Source organism: Pristis pectinata, chromosome 9, assembly GCF_009764475.1.
Source record: "Pristis pectinata isolate sPriPec2 chromosome 9, sPriPec2.1.pri, whole genome shotgun sequence".
Classification (NCBI taxonomy): Eukaryota; Metazoa; Chordata; class Chondrichthyes; order Rhinopristiformes; family Pristidae; genus Pristis; species Pristis pectinata.
The window spans coordinates 59309078-59323847 of record NC_067413.1 but is presented as its reverse complement, the minus strand read 5'-3'; the positions used below and the strand labels follow the sequence as shown (position 1 = coordinate 59323847).

Genomic DNA, 14770 nt, shown 5'->3' with positions numbered 1-14770 from the left:
TTTCCTCTCCAGGCACATTCAATGAACACAACACAAATTACACTCAGAATTTAGTGAGTTTTCATAAATGTGATTTTGCAATTAACCTATCTGTAAATCAATGATCATAAGCTCTTTTTAAAGTGCCCTGTAAAATATTATTTGAAATATTTGTGTCAGTTTGATACAGTTGTACTTATATAGCTAAAATTAGATTTATCATAAAATTTGAAAGATTCTGGTGTCTCATCTGAGTAACCCAATTTTAAGTAACTGGAAACTTAGTTTAAATAATTACTATACGGGCCACTCATTTGCTTCTTTGGTGGACAGAAATTAGTTTTCAGTAAATCACAGAAGTAATATTTAGAAGTGTTTAAACAATGCCTATTGCATCCTTGTTCCCATATTTTTGTTTTTACACAAAACAACTCCACTTCAATTGCTTCTCTAAAGCCTTACAAAGGGATGTAATTCACCAAAACTTATCATAGTGATTGATTTGACCTGGGAGATGTCTTATGGGCAAGTCAGGCTTTTGGGCAGTTTTTTTTAAAAACTGGTGCAAAGGCTCCCAGAAAATATTTCCATTGGAAGTAACTTTTGCTTGAAATTCTAAAATGTTTGGTGTTAGTTTGGCTGATTGTATGAATTATGTTGAAAGAAACCAAAGCAACCTTACAGAATTTCCAGTCCTATGCCTGTGTCATAATGTACAATAAGGAAGATATGGAGTAGGTAGAGAGAGATAAATTTTGAAGACAAAATCATTGAAACAATATCTATTTGTTTGCACAGAGTGTCTCATAGAATTGGAACCCGTGGTGCGAACATTTAATGAACTGACTCTACTTGAAGATGTTTTATATCTGAAACGAGCCAAAGTAAGTGCACCTAAATTTGATTCCACTGGTTAACATATGATGTATGTGATAATCATTGTAAAAACTGATTAATACTTCCCTGACCAGGTTTTAGGGAAGCATTAATCAGTTTTTACAATGATGATCAAATACATCTCAATCAGCTGGGCAGTGCCATATTTTGATTAAATCAATGCATTGCAAGACACAGAGTGATGTAAATATAGTCTCCTGATTGGTGGAAAAGAGGCAGATGGAGGCCTATTGAGAAATCTGGGAATAGGAAAAGATCTGAGAAACAGTCATTTGTCATAGCTTTATAAGCAAATGATTCCATCAAAACTTGGAATCAACTTTTTTGCACAAGGAATTGGAAAACTGAAAATATAGATTTGAACAAAACCAAGTGAATGCTGAATAACACAACCAAAACAGTGATGAACCACTTAGATGAAGTCATATCTAAATAAACCTATTCAGACAACATTTAATTTTGTATTTAATACTGACAGAAGTGCAGAGAATTGCATAGCAGTGATACCTGCTGCTCGATATGTTAACATGTGAAGAAAGACTAGAAAAAAAACTGTTATTTTGACTTTGAAGAAAGATACCCTTCAGGTGATTTTGTAGAGGAACATTACATAGTAAATAGCATAGGAAAGGGAAATCTAGAAAATCACTTTAGACCAATTCAAAGAGTAGAACTAGAGGGTATGCGTTTAAAATGGAAAGAGCAAAATTTAGGAATGTTATTAGGAAGAGCAATGGACTGCAGTAAGTTAAGAGCAGTTGTGTACATACTTATAACTGTGAATGAAAAATAATCATGTAATATATGAGCAGATAAATCTAAATGCAAATTAAAATGTCTTATTATTTATTATAATTGTAGGGGAATTGTGCCTCAGACTTTTTCTCAGCATCATATGAAAAGCTAAATGGAGATTTGAAGACACTTAATATACCAATGCAGGTAATAAATAAATGCTCTACACCAAGTATGTGTTTTAAAAAGAAATTGCATTAAGCTTAAACAATGGATAGTGGGAGTTGGGAGGTAGAAGAGAAAAACATCACATGGCAGATTGTAATTAAAAGAAACTGTGGTTTTGCTTGTTTGTCTTATCCTTGGCTAAGACTAAAGGTTAAAATTATCGTATAGATTTTTGCTGGAGTTATCTTATAAGCCATTTTCATACCTTGAGTATAAGCCAGGATGTTTACAGTGAAAACAGCATTATAAACCCAGTGGCCAAACTTTTGTTGCCACAGCTAGGTCAAAGTCTGCCATTGTTGAGAACAAAGTCATGTTGAACATGGGGGAAAATGTGCTCAAATCTCAGTGTACCTCAGCAGGGAACTTCTTCATTGGGATTGCAAATTTACAACATTCACTGAAATTTTAATATATACGAGATATCTGACAAATGCAGGAACAAGACTGACAAAACTGATCGTCAAAATATATTAGAATTACAACAATTTGAAAGGGAATCAGTGGAACATAAATGAGTTGTTGCATTGGCAGGAAAGCGAAGGCAGCAAATGTACATAATTTGCTGGAATATGTCGACAGCCTTTACAGAAGATGATTTCAAAGAAAGTGGGTTGTGTACTGGTGGGGAAGTTGAAAATTTATTCAGCCAATATCACAATACTGAACCTATTCTTCAAACCAAAGGGTTGCAAGGTGACCAGGTACAAAATTTGGATTGTTAGATTTAGTTCTAAGCTGTAAATGATCCATCTGTGATATTGGCTCAGTTTATTTGTCTCCATTATCTCAACCTGACCTGCTGGGCATATCCAACAGCCCTGCATTTCAAAACATTTTACAGTCCTTGTCTGTATTATCTCTGTCCAACTGCCACTATTAACCCATTGATCACTGCTTATCACCGCATCAACCTTGGCCTTGCCCTATTATAGATATTCCTTTTGTCATATCAATCCTCACCTCCACCTTCTCTGCATTTTAAAGATATCCTACTTTTCTCTTTCCCAGTCCTAGCAAAGGGTCTTCAACCTGAAACATAACTCTCTTTTTACCCACATATGCTGCCCGATCTGCTGAGTGGTTACAGCATTTTCAATCACATTTCAATTGTTGGAGGCACAGGACAGAAAAATAAGAAGTAGTTAGCTCCAGGAAAGTCAAGATCATGCTTGCATACATAATGGAGATGTTAAGCAAAGTATTTCCCCAAGTTTAAAAACCAGCATACTTAGCATGCTGTATTGGAGAAAGTACATTTAATTGGTGTCTCACAGGAAAGGGCATGTTGTTACTGTTTGATGGAACAAGAAATCTCAGTATTATGTAAGAGAAACATGAAGGTGTTACATAAAGTCATGGAATTATACAGCACAGGAGCAGGCCCTTCAGCCCAACTCATCCATGCTGACCAAGTTGTCTACTTGAGCTAGTCCAATTTCCCTGCATTTGGCCCACATTTCTCAAAACTTTTCCTATCTATGTACCTGTCTAAATGTCTTTTAAACATTGTAATTGCACTTGCCTCTACCGCTTCCTCTGCCAGCGTGTTCTATATACCCAACATCCTGTGTGAAAAAGTTACCCTTCAGATCCCCCCACCCCCCTCCCCTCAGCTTAAACCTATGCCTTCTAGTTTTAGAACTTCCCTGGCCTGGAGAGAAAGAAATTTTTTTCATTCACCTTTCTTATGTCCTTCATGATTTTATAAACTTCTATAAAGGTCACCCTTCAGCCTCCTACGCTCCAGGGGAAAAAAAACTCCCAGCTTATCCAGTCTCTCCTTATAGCTCAAGCTCTCCAGTCCTGGAAACATCCTCACCAATCTTTTCTGCACCCTTTCCAGCTTAATGACATCCTTCCTATACCCTGACGACCAGAACTGCACACAATATTCCAAGTGCAGTCTCATCAACATCTTGTACAGCAAAAACATACATCCCATGACACTGTTGCTCTAAAGGTGAAGGGGTAATGGTGAACTAAGTGATTGGCAGTGAAAGAACTTGTAAATTATTGTAAATAAAGATGTGATACAGAGGCTGGTTAGAACAAGAGGGGACTTGTTATTGTTGGAAAGCAAAATAGTAAGATGAGGGAAACTGCCAATGCAATTGTAGGCTGTACCTCAGGTGGGAAAAAAAACCTGATGGTAGCCTCAATCTTCAATGATAAAGAATACTTAAAACACCACTATTTCAGCCTTTTTATATTATGCACAGCAACATTAGGCACTATTATCTGTCTCATTGATCATTCCCACACCTCACAATGAAATGGAGCCACTCACAACACAGGACTTGATCAGAGAAGGCAGTTATGTAGAAGGTGCCTGTTTAAGTGCATTTTCTCTTGCCTCTATGGCAGCTTTTATGCAGTGTTCTATGGTGGTCACAGGAAGTGTGTTTTTTAAGGTCTGAAGTGTGGCAAAGACATGGCATTTGGGAGTTTATTTTAGCATTGGGAACCATCTAGGTCCTGTTTTAGCACACTAATCTGGCTTTAAGCTAGCCCAACATTGCTTCTAATGTATTGTTGGCCAATTTCATATTTTTGAGGGAATACAATTGATCCTTAGTGCTATATGCAGCATATATTAATGCTTTTGCTTTGTGGTAAACCTTAGTGAACATTAGGACTTATAGGATAACAGTTTATTTAAAATTAAACATTTCTATATCATCTTTTGTTTCCTGTGCTTCCAATTGCATCTTTTTATGAATATGCATTCTAGAGCAATAAAGAAGCCAATGAGGTGAACTGTAATTCTGGTTGCCAGAGGATTGTTTAACTTGACCATGGTCAAAGAGATACCAGAGGCACCAGTGTTATCATAATAGTTATAACTGTCTGATATTGTTTGGAACCTACTCAATCTTGTAACTTGTTTTACAATACTTTGCTAACTATAAATCACTTATTTTAATTCACCTTCTTTGAATGGATTCTGTTGTGCTACAGGCAGTGAATACAGAGCCACATAGCTTATCTTCCCAACAGGAAAATGTCTCCTTTCAGCAATCATTGGCACCACACAACCAGCTATCACCAACAGCTTCCTTATTAACTCCATGCAACCCAATTTCTTCATCAATAGAAGATAGAGTTGACATACACGATATAAGTAAGTGTAAATGATTTTTGAAGCTGTATGGCTGGTATTTGATTCAATAGATGAAACAGATGCACCCATGAAAGGTGCTTGTCATAGAAATGAGAAAAAAAGGAAGAGACAGCAATTGGACAAGTCTAGGAGAGGTGGGAGATCAGTGTAGGGTGAGAGCAGAAGAAGGTTCCACATAGTAAATAGAATTGATGGTGGCATGTAAAGGGGAGAAGGACTGTGAAGAGGTAATGGAGAGAGAAATAAAACGAAGAGAGAAAAATGATCTTTGATAAAATGATGAATTTGAGTGCCATTTTGAAAGCAGAATAGCTGGTGCCAGGGCCAATCTGCAGGAAAGGCTTGAATCACAGATGACTAGTTAGAGATCTGAAAGGAGCTAGAAAATGTGGTAGTATATTCTGTATCAAATATAAAGAGGAACAAGGGTGTGGTGAGGATGTAGTTTGCAAGACAGGGGTGAATTCCAGAAGTGGCATTCAGTTAACTAAAGGCTTCACCAATGGCAGTAGGAAGGACGAAGTGGGGATACACAGAGAGATTGGGAAGGTAGGGTTGTCAGCCCTTTTCAATGCAGATCAGAAGAATGCCCTGGAGAGATGCAAAGTTGAGGACACAACTTTACATTTGAGATGTTGGTAGGTCAGCTTACCAAGGAGAGATGCAGTGAGTGAATTAACTTTGAAGATATGATATGAGCTGATTTGTTTGAGAATTGAATACTCCTCAAGAAAAGCATTGTAGTCAAGTCTGAGAGTGAGAAATTCATGAATGAGAGTCGCAGATGTGAAGGTAGATGTTGTAGCAGAGTTGGCCTTTATGATGTGGAGAATCTCAACCTGGGATTGAAAGGCCCTTTTACATTGAGAACCATTGAATTAAACCTGTGAGTAATCTGAAAAGTTCATAATGTAAATATTTAATAACCTTGTACGATGAGAGAGATACGATGTTATTATTATACCAGAAAAAGCCCAGATACATCATCTATTTTATGAGGACCATGTGTGAGATTCATTTAACTTGCATGCCGGAAAGTTAGAGTAAGATATGGATAAGATAATAAATTAGATCGAGTAAGTTAGAGTAAGACAATTAGAGTAAGATAATAAATTCAGTTAATGCAAGATGGTACAAATCTTGGTCAGTAAAATTGGTTGCCTTTTAAATGCAAATTTACTTTCTCCTATCTTTTGGGTTCATTAGTCCTTAGTGTTGTTCACAAATAGCTCATGCTTTAAACACTATTAGACTCTTTCCAATATTTATTCAATTCACTTTTTGTGAACTTACTCAGTTTTTACAAAATGATATTCGTTTTCAAAATATTATACTTGACAATGAATACAATGTTTAATCAGTGCTGCTAGTGTTTAACCCCTCCTGATCTCTCTCTCTCTGCATAGATAGTACAGACGGAAATGTACTGTCTAGTATGAAGTGTCAAGAAGAATTGTACCCACCACCTTTAGCTGGCCTCAGAGACGAAGGCAGTTTGTCTCAGACTGCTATATGTCAACCAGATAACAACTTTGCTCCACGAAGTGGAATTCCTGAAAGTGAATCAGACTACGGGCTAGGACTAGTAACATTACAACCTTCCTCTGGTGAGTACTGTTATATTGTGATCAACTATGACTGAAGTCCAAATTTTTATACTTGGAAAATTCTAGCCAGGTAGAAACATTTTGTCATTTGCTGATATTCATGGGTCTAGAGTACTGAAGCTTCATCAGAAAATGGAAGCAAAAAATCCATGAATAATTGGAAATGTTGGAAATGCTATCAAGAAGGGGTTAGGGTTGGGTGTGGGTAGATGGTGTAAAATCAGGCAATTTGGAGAGATTCCTATCCCCGATATCTAAATAAGTTTTGCAGTGAAAGAGAGTATAGTCTGATGTGACTAATAATCTGAAATGACATATGTGGCATTTTCTTTGATTCAGATCTAAGTATGTAGTGAAACGTTCATTTGATGAATGTTAAGCAAGGCTAGCAACATTTTCATTGATACAACTGCCATCCGAATTGATCCCAGATTTTTACCATCCACTAACTAACTAGAAATTGATTGTTTTTGAAATCTTGGCACAATTCTACCAAGTACTCCTGCTGCAGTGGAAATTACCTTTCCAGTATCTTAAATCCCAACATCAAAGTCATTTCATTTCACAGGTGGAATGAAAAACTTACTTACAGCAGCACCACAGGCACATAGCATCATATAAGCAGCATTCACAGCATATTTGTGTCTTACCAGGTTGGGTGCCTACTCATCTAGAGGTGAGATTTAACAATGGAGATTGGTTGCCGGATAAAAGGATTGTTCCCCAAGATGAAGAAAATATTCAACATGCAACCATAACTGCAGATTTTTTTTCTTGCTTTAAGGAAACCAAAGTCCTTTAAAGTGAACAATCGCTTCCTTCCATGTCATTACTAAAGCTGAAAGGCAGCAACATAAAGGCACTACTGATTTCTATTCCAATTTGTTTCATTTAAGGAACCCACTCGTTGATCCAACACCAAATCGATAGGAATTTCTGCAGGGGGCAAATAGAACACAGATTTGGTATTCCCATTTCCATCTGAAATGTTATCCCTGATCTCCCATAATCTTTGTTGATCTTCATACTTCGGTCACTGTTCCCTCTGCCCTCAGACACCAGGCTATTCTAAAGTTACAAGGCATTTTAAGTAAAATCTCTATCTGGCATACTCGGGACTTTGGTGATGCCAGACAGGGAGATTTTCCAAACTGTTAGATGTTATTACTACTAATACCCCAACACACTTGAGTCACTCTTTTTTAATGGCTGTTAGGGTTAGAGTAGTGAACCCAGAGAGTCTCAAGGGAGTGTAGGAAGTGGGGCCCTGATGAACCAGATGCTACACTGTCAGGATTTCTGAATAATAGGGTAGCAGATTCAGATTTTTACCGTAGTCAGAGGTATAACTTCAAACAAAAATGGTCAAACAGTGCTTGTTGTTGTTTGTATCAAATACATTGGTAATTAATTGCTCAATCCTTTGCTGTTAGTGCTGGACTCCAGTTACTGATGAAAGTTGCATATGCAGGTTTCCTCACAGAATCAATCCATCAAGGTGTGGCTGACCAGTGGATTCAAAGCAAAAGAGAGGATATTATTAACCAGATGACAGAAGCATGTCTAAATCAAACACTGGATGCCCTGATTTCTCGTGACCTAATAATGAAGGAGGACTATGAGCTCATCAGCACCAAACCCACAAGAACAGCCAAAGTCCGACAACTCCTGGACACTAGTGACAACCAAGGAGAAGACTTTGCCAAAGTCATTGTTCAGAAGTTAAAGGACAATAAGCAAATGGGTCTTCAACCTTATCCAGAACTATGTATGTTATCCAGTCCAGTCTCTCTTATAAGCCTGATGCCAACCCACCTCAAAAGCAAGTGACTATTATTCAGATTTGTTTATTTGGATCTACTGTTACCTTGGTCCTATAAGCTATGATGTCATAGTTGTTTCATCTTCAGTGTTCTTTGCATTGAACTATGGGTTGCACCTAGTGACATTACAATATTTTACAAGTTGAAATAATTTTCTTATAAACCAGGCAGAGTGAATTTTATCATGAACAGATCCCATTTGTCTGCCCTTCACAGTTGTTGGTTCTCCAACAAGTAGAGAATTTTTTATTTTAGTCTTTTACCCAGATGTTACATTGTATGGAACTCTGAAATAGTGTCACACCTTTATGAGTGGAGGCTGTTCTTAATTATGCATTTCTGAAAAAAATCCATTGATTGCCTCATTAGGATGACACTACAACTCAAGTGATGTTTACAGCTGAATTTTTAGAAATAAATTTTAGCAGGACTTAAATGGAAGAGTTGTTTTGACTCGATTTGCCAAAGCATCATAAATGTGCATAGCGCCAATTGCAGATTTGGAGTTTTGCAAAAAGCTTAGAAAGTAAGTAACAAAAGGTCAACAATATCTCAAAGATGTTGGAAATTTTTTGGAAATCCTCAAAAGGCAGCTCAATCCTTTAACAACTTTTGTTAAGCTTGAAGGAGTGAGAAGTGATTAAAATGAATGCAGATAAGATTAAAACACAAGGATGAATCTACAGGAAAACAAAAGCACCTGGGTCTTCCCGGCTCTGAACCTCCAGATATAACTGTGGACATGTGGTGGATAGGAGGGTGCTGATTTTATTGTTACTTAAGTATGACATTCCCATAGGCACTGCAGCAGGAACTTCCTCCAGGCTTCAACCACAGCTATCGTTACGGTCACTGAATATGCTATTTGATGCAAAATGGTTGCTGGAGATGTTCCTGCAGCAAGTGGCATTCCTCTGCATTCAGCTTTATGATCAGAATCCTATGAAGACAACCTTTTCCTTTTCCAGTAGCAACAGGCACCATGTCAAGTATGGCAGACAAGGTAACTGGTCATTATTGTTATTGAAATGCTAACATTGTTTATTCCTCAATAGATACTGCCTGACCTGCTGAGTATTTCCAGCACTGTGTTTCTATTTAAGGTAGACTGACTATTGTCCATTCTGTAGATCCAACTGAAAAAGTTTGGCATACCATAACTCCAGTGGTTTGTATCGCCCACCAAAGCAGACCACATGGACCTTAAAATCTAGAGCACACCTTTTCTTAGTGAAAGCTAGATAAACAATAACAGGATTCAGGTGGTCAGAACAAAGCACTTTTATTCTTTTCTCAACTACTGGGATTTATCATACTGGTTTATGGGTTCAAACCTATTATTTATTAATGAAAACTATATTTCTCTCCAAGTGCCTCAACTACATAAATATGAGTCTATCTTCCAGCTGGAAAACATAGTACTACAATAAGGGACTAAGAAGAAGGAGTAAGCCATTTGTCTGCCTGTTAAAAGCTAATGCTTTCTCTGCCATTCAATAAGATCTGTCTGCAAGATGGAAAAACCTGTCCAAGCCTTGGCTTTTAATAGGCAGATAATTTGATCTGCAAGATTGCAAGAAGAGACAAAATCTGGGTGTAGTTTAATTAATATAATTCTGAGAGGTAGACAGAATAATAGTTGCACTGTATTCCAGCCAATTATTTCCATGTCTGTCTCTCAGAAACCTCACATAACTGCCAACCAAATTCATTACCTCAGACTGAAGACCAGTGTCCAGGTTATAACAATCCAGACACAAATGTAACAAGTTATTTCCTTGGAGTAGAGACCACCAATGACTACATTTAGCCATTGGCTACTCTAGCTAGTTAAAAGCTTGACAGAAGGTTGAGGATCAGACTCATGGAAAAAAACATTCTATCAGGTCACACTGAACTGAAGTGATCGCTATAATTTTCTGTTGTGTGAACCTGTTCTAATTAATAAAAATAGTCTCAGACAAAAGGATGTTTTTGTTTGCAGGATAAAAATAGAAAGCATATACCATAAACAATGATGTTGGGTCCACATTGTTCTTTATGAACAGAAGTCCTAACTACACTAATGATCTGCCAAAGTGAGATGCATTCAACTCTGCCTCCTGAGGTACTGGTGACATGTACATCTTGTACACTCTTGTATCCTTCTGATGGTCTCAGTCCTCAATGAGGAAATGCTAATTGAGAATTCCAACACTCACACTCATTGTAATGCTGCTTGAGCCAAAAAAAAGGTTTTGCACAAACGTTTAAGAAGCTACTTCTAAAAGTGAAGAAAGATGCAGAGCTTTCATTTTGTACTTTAATTATGTCCTCAACAGTGGTGTACGTAATGAGGCCCACTCCTTCATATACCACCGTTTGACTATTTGTCTAGGGATTCCCATTTATCATTTGCCTTCCTAATTGCTTGCTGTACCTGTTGTTTCTACCAAACTGCATGACCTCATGTTTTTCCACATTTTATTCCATCTGCTACGCCCTTGCTAATTCACTTTTCATGTCTTTTTTCCTGCAAAACCCATCTGCATCCTCCTGCCATCACCACCTAGCTTTGTATAATCAACAAAACCTAACAAGACCTAATGAGCCTCTTGGCTCTCTCATCCAAATCATTAATATAGATTTTGAACAGCTGGCTCCAACGCCTGCAACATTCCAACAGGCACAGCCTCAGAAATGAAGTGATCTGTTTACTCTTAATCTGTTTTCTGTCTGTTAACCAATCCTCAGTCTGTGCCAGAATATTAGCTCCAATCCCATGTGCTCTGCTTAATAACAGATTGTGTGACACCTTATCTAGGACCTCTCAAGGTCCAACTACGCCATTTCTACCATTTCTCCTGTTCGCTACAACCTTAAACAGATTTACTAAATGTGATTTGCCTTTCATAAATCCATGTTGATACTGCCCAATTCCATTATTATTTTCCAAGTGTCCCACTACCAGTTTTAAATAATAGATTCCAGGATTTTCCTTATAACTGATGTCAGGTTAATTAATCAATAGATTCCCGTTTTTCTTCTCCTTCCTTTCTTATTGGTGGAGTTACATTTACCATCTTCCAATTTCCAAAAACCATTCCAGGATCTGTGGAATTTTGGAAGATGACAGCCAGCGCAACCTGAATCTCCATAACTGCCATCTTCAAAATCTTGAGATACAGGTCATCAGGTTCTGGGTATTTATTTCCTTTCAGTCTTGTTAATTTCTCCAGTACCACTCTTTTACTAAAGTCAGTTTCTCTCAATCTTCATTCATTCTCCAAGTTCCAAGACGTTTTCTTTATTTCCATGAATAAAATCACAGAATACTTTGTGCTTCCACTGCCCTCTGAGGAAGAGAGTTCCAATGAAGCATGACCATCTGAGTGAAAAATATTCATCTCAACTCTCTCTTAAATGGGGAAACTTTTTTTTAAACAGTGACCTACAGTTCAAGATTCCCCCAGAAGCAGAAAAATCTTCTCCATCTCCAACATGTCAAGAACCCTCAGGATCCTGTATGTTTCAACGAGGTGCCTCCTTACTCTTCTAAACTCCAGTAGATCCAAGTCTATCCTTTTAACCTTTCCTCAAAAGACAATCTGCGCATTCCATGTATTCATCCAGTAATCATTCTTTCACCCGATTCCAGTGTATTAACATCCTTCATTAAATAAGGAGACCAACACATACACGGCCTCAGCAATGTCCTATAACATTGTATTCACTTCCCAAGCAATAAGTGATAACATTCTGACCACTTTCCTCTTGGGTTTTTGAGACTTAAAGTGATATTATTTTCTTCAAACTGTGTATTAATTCTTAATGTTGGCTATTACTGGTTTACGGTCATATTTTTTAATGTACTTTCCCAATCTACCATAGGCACTCCACCCAGTATATTATTTAATTTGTTCAGATTTTAGAACCTGGTTTCAAATTGAATTAAATCACTTTCAATTTTTATATAAATTTCTATTGTGTTATAATCACCATTCCTTGAAGGCCACTTAACTACCTTTTCTCATCACACATTACCAGGCTGAAAATAAACAATTCTCTTGTTTGTTCCTTTACTTATTGATCTAGAAAACCATCTTGTATTTCCTCCTTGAATTCATCTTGCATAGTATTAATGTTAATTAGATGTAGATTAAAGAGCCCGCACGACTGTGTTACCCTTTTTTTAATTCACCTATAGTTTACTGATTTATACTATGCACTCTATTATCACTACTGTTTGGGAGCCGATATACAATTCCATCCAATCTGCGTAGAAATGTAAATTTAGGGAAGACAAGTATGGCCAAGATACTGGAGAATATCATTATAATGTTAGATGGCATACATGATGGGCTTTCGTTTGTTTAGGTGACCCATTCCCATTGTCATAACAGTGGGCAATGCAGAAGGCCTCAGAACTTTGTTGTGACCCAGGGAGGGTTACATATTTTCCGAGTCAATATTTTGGGAAGTGCTAGTGTCCCTGGGACCAATTGACTTCAAAGTATTGCCAACAATGGCAGCTGGGGAGTGGGTAAGAGATGTGCCAAGTGGAAGTTTAGGAGGAAAGTTCAACCTAGGTGAGCATTGGGGGCTTTATGATGATCAAGGCCTCGGACCGGGGTAATGAACTCAGGAAGAGGATGATTGGTTGAGGGTTGGGAAGGGGATCAGAGTATTGGAATGTGTGGTGGATCTCAGGGAATGGGATCTGGACTTCGTGACCTGAGGCCAGGGAGGGTGGGTGCGGTTGGGAGTCAAAGACGGTATTGTGATTGGCAGCTGAGGGAGGCAGGGTTGCAGTTGAGAGTTGAAGGGGGTCAGAGGTATGACCAGAAGCTGGGGAAAGATGTGATTGGCAATCTGGGGCTGGTGATGATGGGAATCAAACAGGTAGAGGATGGAGGTCAGTTCCACGTCAGGTGGGGCTGGTTACAAAGGTAAGCAGAGGGACTTAGCTTGGTGGAAAGGACTCCCACCAATCACCGATTAACAACTACTCCCAGAACTAGGTAATTCAGTTTCCTGCACAATATAAAATTACATTATATCATTCTGGTCACATGATCAGCAAGAGGGTGAAATGTGACTGGATGTACTCAGTCAAATTTTCAGCGAAATATTAAGTGTCGCAAAATTATCGCAGCTGCCAGTCAAATACTAGTCAAATTTGGATTACATTTGCACTGGGAAATCCAATATCTATGCCATGGAATTTATTAATGAGAAATCTGTAACATTAGCATTTTAAAATTTGATCCTCTACTTAGCTTCCTTTAGTCTGGAAAATGAACAGTAAAGGCCAATCATCCGCAACATTAATACTGAACTGTTAATCAGCCTTGCAGAGCGCACCACTGCATTAACATTGTTAGTATGTTTTCATCATAAGTAGTGATAGAAGTAATACAAGAGCTGCTAATTCCTTTGTGAATCTGCAGGAGTTTGCTTTATGAACTGGTTAAATATGATTTGCTGAGCATTTTATTTGTATATTAAAATATTCTTCAAGAAAAAAGTGATGCCTGAATGGAATAGTTATATTTGGATACAGCACATTGAATGGAAGTGATGCTTTTTGCTGCTTGAATGGAATTCCCTGCCACCTATATTTTCATGCTCTTCAGAAGTTCCCTCCTGATCTCATCAGTTGGACTTGCACACCAAAAACAGATGAAAATTAGAAAGCTTTATTGCATCTTTGAATTTTGTATTCTGTGCTTTGTTAACCTCCAGTTTTTAATTTAGTAGGTGAAATTCCTATGTCTTGATACTATTTCATGATTTTTTTATAAAAGGTGTTCCTGCTTTGGAGCTTAATGCAGTAATTGTAAAATACTCTATTTTTCCATAATGTGCTTGTGTTGACTTACATAAAATTAAAATATAAATTCTGTGTAGAATTTACAAATGGTTTGTTGTTTGGTTACTTGAAAAATATTGTTACTTGCTGACATGATTTGCAATGCTGACCTACTGTTGTGTTCCTTTCAAATCCACCAAGAATAATCAATTACTAGAAACCTGAGAGCTATGTATCATTTTGTAAGTGTTACAAGCAGTATGTTATGCAATATGGATTCCTGTGGCCTAATCTGTAGAAATTCTGAATTCTGGCATAGTTACAGTACAGAATAGCTTATTGTTTCCTGTCAGATATTTCCTTTTTTTTGTTGTACTTGATTTAAATGTACATACTTAAAAGTCTGCATCAATGCAGCTATAAATCAAAGTCTGTATGTTAAATTGGTAGCTACGTTAATTCTTAGTCAGTTTCAGTTTAAAACAGCAGTTTCAAACATTTTAATGGAAATATCCTACTATTTTTAAGGATTTTTCTTAAAAATAAACTGCTAAACTTCATGATAAGTTCAGTAAAACATCCAATG

The 14770-nt window shown here is 37.4% G+C and overlaps 1 protein-coding gene across 1 annotated transcript in view; it reads left to right on the top strand.

The window, feature by feature from the left end:
* The window catches only part of LOC127574658 (receptor-interacting serine/threonine-protein kinase 2-like), a 58478-nt gene extending 44092 nt beyond the window's left edge, over positions 1–14386 (top strand). Inside the window, 5 exon segments of the mRNA XM_052023875.1 lie at positions 778–863; positions 1738–1818; positions 4801–4963; positions 6370–6570; positions 8042–14386. Coding sequence (XP_051879835.1) covers positions 778–863; positions 1738–1818; positions 4801–4963; positions 6370–6570; positions 8042–8400 — 890 coding nt within the window. The 3' untranslated portion in view covers positions 8401–14386.
* The last annotated feature ends 384 nt before the right edge of the window (positions 14387–14770 follow it).